General features: G+C 29.8%; 1 protein-coding gene across 1 annotated transcript; it reads right to left on the bottom strand.

Annotated features, from left to right (window-relative positions):
* Window positions 1-4,074: 4,074 nt before the first annotated feature.
* LOC131612225 (LEAF RUST 10 DISEASE-RESISTANCE LOCUS RECEPTOR-LIKE PROTEIN KINASE-like 2.4) lies at window positions 4,075-8,835 on the bottom strand. The gene is made up of 2 exons (XM_058884030.1): window positions 8,311-8,835; window positions 4,075-5,341 (listed from the first exon to the last, which is right to left on the bottom strand). The coding sequence occupies exons 1-2, from the start codon at window positions 8,810-8,812 to the stop codon at window positions 4,137-4,139; spliced, it is 1,707 nt and encodes a 568-aa protein (XP_058740013.1). The 5' UTR covers window positions 8,813-8,835; the 3' UTR covers window positions 4,075-4,136.
* Between the last annotated feature and the right edge of the window lie 239 nt (window positions 8,836-9,074).

The raw sequence follows: 9,074 nt of genomic DNA, 5'->3' as shown, positions 1-9,074 counted from the left end.
ACCCGCAAAATGAGTACGGGCACGAACAGTTATCCATTAAAATAAGCGGATATGAGTGCGGGCACGAGAACCTTACTACTCACCCCGCCTCATACCCACATTATCTATTTATATAATGTCATTTATATTAATATATGACAATGCACATTTATCAAATTTTTTTTTTTTAAAAATTGCTATAAAACTATTACACATTTTAATAGTGTTTGTTTATTTTTTTGACTCAATAATAATATTCATAATTTTTTATATTGTTAAAAAAACTTAAATGATATGATATTTTGAAATTAACTGATTTAATTTTACTACAAACGTAGGAAAACGTATACGGGTACTGGTGTTGAAGTACCCTTAGGGTACGAGTACGAGTAAGAACATTGGTGCCCATGCGGGTTTGAGCTTGGGTACGTGGATTTTTCAAACTTCGGGTATGGGGACGGGTACTATAGTATCTTGTCCAAACCCTATCCATTGTCATCCCTATCAAAAAGGTTAGGCTTGAGCATAAAAATAAGTCTATAATATGTTACAGGTCATACTCAGACTATATTACCCTGCCCAAACTCGACATAACATATTCCTACTCCTATTCACAAGTAACAAGTCATTTAAAAATGAACAAACAGTCAATTTTAAAGGTTGTATTATGAAAGGGGACTAGGGATGTGTTGAATGCAGTATAGGGCAAGCAACAAACAAGATTTGGAAATATTGATCCAGGATTTATCGTCCTCAGAGATGGAGAGATGCGATTCAACAGTTTCTACGGTTTCGAACTTTGGATTGAATGAGAAAAAAGTAAACAAAGATATAGACAAGAAAAGAATAAACATATTCTTAGAAGAGAAATAACTTATCAGGAATGTAAATATATTCACTCTTCACAAACATACACTTACCAACCCGTTATATTCAACCTACAATACTCATATATGTCATCACGTATCTCTCACATAAGCGTCCATCTCTGGAGCACAAACGAGATCATCTCACAACTAAGGTTGTCTCTAACGCGAAGTCACGAGAACATCTGTATTCTCGCGTCGGCGATCTCTCGCGCGCCGCTCAAACACGAAAGCATTAAGTACAGATACCCACAGTAGCTCTAAATCTATCTCTAGAGTTTAGAAACTAACAGATAATTATCATAGATAAGGATTCAAGAAGTTTATCTCTAAAGCACCCCAAATCCCCAGCATAGAGCAAAAATCCAAGATAACATCAACACAGATTTGTAAAGCAAGTTAAACATAACATTATAATCGGTAAATATACATAAGATTCAAGTAAATATACAAACAAAACCCAACCAAATAGAAATACACAAAGAAGAAGAGAAATGAACCGAAAATCTCCCGGTTTGTCAGCTCCGTTCGACGCTCAATCCACCCCCGATCATCCGTATGCAACCTCCGAAGTTGTTTTCTAAGCTAATTTTGATCTAAGAATGAAAATGATGGAGTTGGGACTAAAACTTTCCCAAAACCATCGCCCTAAAGTGTCTCAAATGAAGAAATATAAAGAAAATCCTGCGCAGGTCCGCTCAGCGGACCCCCTCCGCTCAGCGGACTCAAAATTGCATCCAGACTCTGATTTTCTCCGCTGGAGCTCCGCTCAGCGGACCCCCTCCGCTTAGCGGATGACAACAAAAGTGAAATCTTGTTTTCGCCATAAGTTGAGAACCGTAACTCCGAATTGCGCCCGGTTCGAAGCGTTGAAAAGCTTATTCAATGCTCTATCCAATAATGAATGAATGGAAACCAAAATGATAATTTTTATCATCCTTATTTTGAGCCTTATTCTTTGATGAATTGGTAGAATTTGCATTCTTGAAGCTTAGCCTTTGGTCTTTATTACTCAATGCTCCAAAGATGCATGAATACCTATAAAATGAATGGAAAACTATTAATTGGTATAAAAATGAATCAAAAACACAAGTATGCACATATTTACACAAAAGTTAGGATTTTATTACAAAAATCATAAGAATAGAATCGATAAGTGCCACAAATATACACTCAAAATATCGACATTTTGACACTTATCAGGATGGCAATTCAGCCCATACCTATCGGTATCCACAAAAAATGCCTATAACGGGTAGGGTAAAAATTTGCAAAATGGGTACGAGTGTTGGGACGGATAATTACCCATTATAAGAAGCGGGTATGGATGCGGGCACGTATATCTTACTATCCACCCGACCCCATACTCACACTGCATTTATATAATTTCATTTATATTATTACATAAAAATAATTTATATTATTGTATAAAAATACATGTTTATCAATTCTTAAAAAATATATCGTTATCAATATAATTATTTTTAATATTGTTAGAAAACTTAAATTTATATGATATTTAATAGTTAATCAATTTAATTTTACTACAAACCTGGGTAAACAAGTACATATACGCTTATTGAAGTACCCATAAGAGATGGGTACGAATATGAATATTGGTGCCACGTGGGTATGGGCTCGGGTACGAGTGGATTGGCCCTTTAGAGGAGTTATCCATGGAGGAATTCGAAGGTTTCTTCGATTATTGTGACGTGACAAGGTCAGGAGTTTAACCAAAAGGAATACGATAGCGGTAATTTGGTTGGCTACCGCTTGGAGTATTTGGTTGAAGCGAAACACAATCATTTTTAAGGATGAGACATTTATTTTTTACGATTGTTTATCGGAGATAATTTTGAACGCGTGGATTTGGTTATGCTCTTATTGTAAAATTGAAAATCCTTGTAACTTTCATACTTGAAATATCCTATCTTTTCGTTGCTTTAGATTGTGGGGGTTTCCGTTTGTTGTTTGGGTGGAGTATCCCTTATACTCTCTTTGGTGAATTTCTCTGTCTATTAAAAAAAATGAAATCTTACTTTACGATTAATATTATATTAAAGAAAGGTTAAGTATGTTTTGTGTCCCTATAAATATCTCAAATTTTATTTTTAGTTCTTATTATAAAAATGACATATTTTAATCCTGTAAAATGTTTATATATGCAGTTTTAATCCCAGCTATTTTTAAAAATTTTGAAAACTGCTTAATTACCTTTAAATTTTCAAGTTTTTGAATAATTATTTTTCATACATGTTTATAATATTATAAAATATTTCTTTATCAAATTATTGAATTTTTTAAAATGAGAAGAATTAAATATGAATTTCTTAAATTTCAAAAGAAAATGATAAAAGAAATGCAAATCTCGACTTAGAAATCAAATTTTGAGTTTTTTTTTTTTTAGGAACTTCTTATAACGTTCTAAAAATGTCTATAAAATAGTAACTTAAAAATACACATTTGTTTAATAGTAAGGATTAAAACTACGTACATAATAATTTTATAAAAACTAAAATATATCATTTTTTTTAATAGGGACTAAATACATACATAATCCTACAAATTTTAAACTCTATTTACTAGTATTATATAGATGATTCAATTTCTAACCCTATAATTTATGCGGATGAAAAATTTGTATGTTGTAGTCTCTTCTTATTACTCCTAAATATTCAACATGTTCTCAAACTAATAGACCCATATTTATATAATCACAAATAAAATCACTTATAAAAATTTCCTACCAAAACCCAAAAATTATTATTTTCTAATCATTCTCATTCTTAGATATGTGATTATAAACTCAGATATAAATATTATTTAAATAAAATAATTTTAAAAAATATTTTACAAACAAAATCGATAAAAATTCTACAAAAATATTAAAATTAATATAAATAATATTAATAATATATTAAAGTCCAACCGTGCCACGCGTGGGACTATATTCTAATTTCTATTAAAATGTTTACTGTTTAACATATATTGTAACTTTTGATAAGCTTATACTACTAGATATGGGTATTGAAAAATTCAAGGTGTATTTCATGTGACTTAAAATAAATTGAAGAGCGTATACTAGATACGGATATTGAAAAATTCAAGGTGTGTTGCATGTCACTTTAAAATAAATTGAAGAAAAATAGATCATATTATATTTTAGATATATAAAAAAGATATTTAATGTCATGGGTAGCTAGAATTTACCAGCTAAAAATATACGACCATGTTTTGAGGTTTAAACAAAGTATATGCAAAGTTGTATTCAAATATCAACAAATTATTTTTTTACACTACAATCACATCTTCATTGTTGTCTTTGCTGAACTTATTTGTTTTTATGGAACCATTCCCCGATAAGGTTGATGACTTTGTCTCTGACAAACTGCTTGAAGGCACGCATGAAGTTTGCAATATTGGAATTTCAGGAGAATATAAAAAAGGTTTGGGAGGATATGGAACCGACTGAAGTGGTGCTTGAAGCATTTCTATTACTTTACTAATTGAAGGTCTATCGGATGGTTTTGTTTGAATGCACCATAGACTTACCATAGTAATTTTTCTCACCATATCATTCTCCTCCTCCGTATTTGCTATACAATTCACAGAGTTATTATCTTGCTCAAGATCTTTATAAATCCAATCCGGAAAATATTCAGAAGTACATGAATCTCTAGCACCTGAATTCTTTCTTCTTCCAATCATATCTAAAATTAACATACCATAACTGTATACATCTGATTTGTGAGAAACTCCGCCATTTGTACGACTAAATACTTCTGGTGCTATATATCCTATAGTTCCTCGTGCACCAAGTATAGACACAACACTATCATCTCTTTGACATATTTTAGCTAGTCCAAAATCAGATATTTTTGGGCAAAAATCTTCATCCAAAAGAATATTTTGAGGTTTGATATCAAGATGTAATATCCTTGAAATACATCCTTGATGCAAATATTCTAATCCACGAGCAATGCCCATTGCAATTTTGGACAATGTGTTCCAATCCAAACTACAAATAGAATCAGAAGACCCACTTTTAAGGATGAAATTATCCAATGACCCTTTGGACATGAATTCATATATCAGCGCTCTTTTGTTTCCATAACAAAAACCCAAAAGCGAGACAATATTGACGTGTGATGTTCTACTAATGCTGACAACTTCATTTATGAATTCTTCTCCATTTCCCTTGGACTCTTTTATTACTTTCACAGCCACTTGACGACCATCAGGTAAGCTTGCTTTGTACACAGTACCATATCCTCCTTGACCTAATTTATCTCGGAATGAGTTTGTCATTCTTTTCACTTCTGCATATTTATATTGTTTTATCGGCACTGACAATTTATAACTTTCCATAAAATTCTCCACAATATGATCACTAGATTTTGTTGTTCCCCTAAATATCCATCTTTGTACTAAAATAAGACACTCCTTACGATAATAAATAATCAATCCAGTAAATATTATAAATCCAACTGATGCTCCTGCATATTTGCAAAATAATTATTTTATTTTATCATTGCAAAAGTTAAATACATAATTAGTGATGATACAAATAAACTATTTAAATAATGGTTTTAAATCAGTTGTGTTAGATGCATGGTGATTAGATATTCATATGGAAGGTTATCTATTTACTTGGTTGAAGAGCTTGGACTTCTGATACTTTATTTCAATTGTTCTCAAAGAAAAAATTATAGAACTTATCAGCTTCTGATCATTATGTCTAATAACCCCGCATCCAACACATCTGATAAAAAAATTTATATAATTTTTTTTTATTTTTTATAATTATTTTATAAAGTAACTCTATATCTTTTTAATTTAAAATTAATTGTATATAAATTTTGTCGAGTTTATTTCTTGTAAATAATTAGAGTTTTTTTAAAGTAGCATTTAGAGAGTATTTTAAGAATTTATATATTTATAATATATTAAAACAAAAGCGCGCATTCTATTCTAAAAGTAACACTTCAAGTTCATTAGGGCCACTGCCACACCATCTCATAATTGTATATGCCACCTCTCAAATTGACTTTCAATATTCAAAAGATCAAATATAATTTTTATTTTCTGTTGGAGATAACAAGTTCAAATCTTAACAAAGTAAAAAAAATAAATTATTTTGAACTAAATGGTGTAGCAAGACAACCATTGCTCAAACTATGTATTTCAAAATTAAAATGGATGTGTGAATCTAAACTCTATAAAACATTTTTTGTTTTCTTGAAAATTACAACAACTAAAATAACACTTTGAAACAAATTTTTTTAATCTCAATGTAGGTCTTGCACAATTTTTTTTTAAAGATAATTCTCTCTCAATTGATCTTAAAATATAATATAATATGCAAACAATCTTTTAATGTTCTATGGAGTACTTCACTAATACATTATTCATATCATATCCAATAAATAAACTAAATCATATCCAATAAATAAACTAAAGACAACAAGAGGATATAAAATTTTCCTAAATTCAATTTAAGGGGCAAAGAGGAGAGACTTCGTCCGTCCCGTTTAAATCCGTCCAAAACTGAGGCAGGATGAGACAGACCAACTTAGACGTCCGAATTCAAAATTTAAGTTCATTCCGTTTACTAACGAGTTGTCGCCAGCACGTCAAATTTTTTACATTTTTAATTTGAATACTATTTTAATTCCATTTTTTAAAATTATTTACTACTTATTTATTATTTGATCGACTACTTTATTAACGAACTTTTTAATTATATGTCATTATCATCCAAACAATAATACACACCTTTAAGAATTACTGAACAATAAAATATATAAAAAAATTGTAGTATTTTACAAAACAATAATAAAAAAGTTAACAATTTCATTACTTTTTAATTTTTTAAATTTATATCTTATAAATTATTGACTTTTATGGTTGCAACTTGCATGCACTATTATTATAAAAAAATAACATGAAAACAAATTTTCCAATTCATACATATTCAAATTTCAAAATTTAAATCAATAAAAAAAATTAATGGATTGGTCTTCTTAATTCACTAAAAAGAAGAACACTCATATTTCAACATCTATCAACAACAAAATTAAATAAATGTTTTACAATTTTAATATTAAGAATTAAAATAATTCATTAAAAACAAATTAAATTAATATAGTAACTAGCATTTCCAACACTATCATCATCAAATAAAAAAGTTTTACAAAATAGACATAAAGTTATAAAGCTATATATTGAAGTTTTTATTTGATAATAGCTGCAAATTAACTTTAAATTTTATTTAAGATTAAAAGTAAAATATATGTTTTTAACAACTTAAAATCAAATATAAAAATTAAAGATACATACCAAAAAGACATGAGAATAGAAACGCAACTCTATAATTATTTAAACTCACAAAACTAAATTTTAAATGTTACTCTATTTTTGTTTTAAATAATATAATTAATTTGTTATGATTGTCTCAATTATAATTCACAATAAATTATTATAATATAAATTTATCAATTATTTTCTGTTAAAGCAAATTCTTAACGTATTTAAAATTCACTGGATCGCACGTGTAGTAATATAATTAAAGAATTAATTAATTTCACTTAACAATATTTAGATACAGTAATGTTATTCATACACCTAATTGTTTCACCAATACTTACATCCAATAATATTTTACAGTAGTCATTAAAATTTGGTTAATGCATTGTAAAAATTTGGTTAATGCAGTTATGAAGTTGGTTAATACAACATCCAAGTATTAAAAATAATTTTTATCAGTCACCAAACTTGGTTAATGCAGTGTAAAAACTTGGTTAATGCAGTAATAAAGTTGGTTAATGCAACATCCAAGTATTAAAAATATTTTTTTAGCAGTCATCAAATTTGGTTAATGCAGTGTAAAAACTTGGTTAATCCAGCAATGAAGTTGGTTAATGTGTCCAGGTATTAAAAATAAACGCCTGTACATGAATAGTATTCGTCCGTATATGAATAGTATTCGCCCGTACATGAACAGTGTGGTCCGTACATACGGTGTAGACAGAGCTGTCAAAATGGGCTAGCCCATATGGGCCGGTCCGTCAGGCCCGAAAAATCATAGGGCTTGGGCCTTAAAATTAGAGCCCATATTTTTCAGGGCCTTTTTAAGTCAGCCCTGAAAAGCCCGCTACCCAAAATGGCAGTGGGTAGTCCATCAGACTCGCATAATTATAAATTTAAAATAAATAAATTATTAGTTATATTATCTTACTCCACAATAACATTTTATCTCTATTTTATTCAATCTTTCTCTTTTAAATATTATACATTAATATAATCAACATTTTTTCATCATATTATATTACTTTTCTCTTATAATAAACATTCAAGTATTATTATATTCAATTTAGAAATATATTATATTTAAAACATATTATAAATAATATAGTACTTAAAAATGTATTACGTTTAAAATAACATAATGGATTTAGAAGCATACCTGCTATCCAAACATATTTAAGCCAATCCTTTTCACCTCCAAAAGTCCATTGTTGTAGATTCAAGTTATTGCTAAGGTTAAGTATTTTAAGAGACGGAATTGCTTGAAAGCAACCGTTTGGGATTGTGTCGAAGTTATTGTGGCCGAGATATATGGCTTCGAGGGCGCCTAGACCAGAAAAGTTAGCCAAAGGACCGGTGAGTGAATTGTTGTGGAGATCGATGTGAGTGAGATTAGTGAGAGCGTAGAGATGGGGAGGGAGCGTTCCGGAGAGTGAGCTTGATGGAAGGTTAATGGACACAACTCGATTGGATTCGCAAAAGATGCCTTTCCATTTGCAGTAGTGAGTCGTATTTGACCAGGTAGAAGGAGTTGGAGCGAGTGATTTTAAAAGATCGGACATGTAATCTGCCTCTTGGTATTCTGCATTAGTAATAGCAATTGAAATAATGAACAGGAGGATGGATAAGAAAACAGTTTGATGGTTTAGTAATATCTTCATGCTTAATTAATGTAAAGAGAATGATACCAAATTTTACAAATAAATACAATGTGTTATTTAGTACAAGACTCTGTCGGTCAATTGCCGTCAAGAAAGGAGTGTTATATTTTATTCATTCATTATAAAAACTGAATCAAATTCATCTGTACCCATATTTTAAGGGAGTATTATATTATGTTAATTTTGAAAATGAGAGGGCAACATCTTTAAATGACGACTTCTAAGAGTGTGGCGTGACTATATCGGTCTCATTGCCGTTAAA

Source organism: Vicia villosa, linkage group LG6, assembly GCF_029867415.1.
Source record: "Vicia villosa cultivar HV-30 ecotype Madison, WI linkage group LG6, Vvil1.0, whole genome shotgun sequence".
Taxonomy (NCBI): Eukaryota; Viridiplantae; Streptophyta; class Magnoliopsida; order Fabales; family Fabaceae; genus Vicia; species Vicia villosa.
Note: the sequence above shows the minus strand (reverse complement) of the source record. Positions and strands in the feature narration are given on the sequence as shown.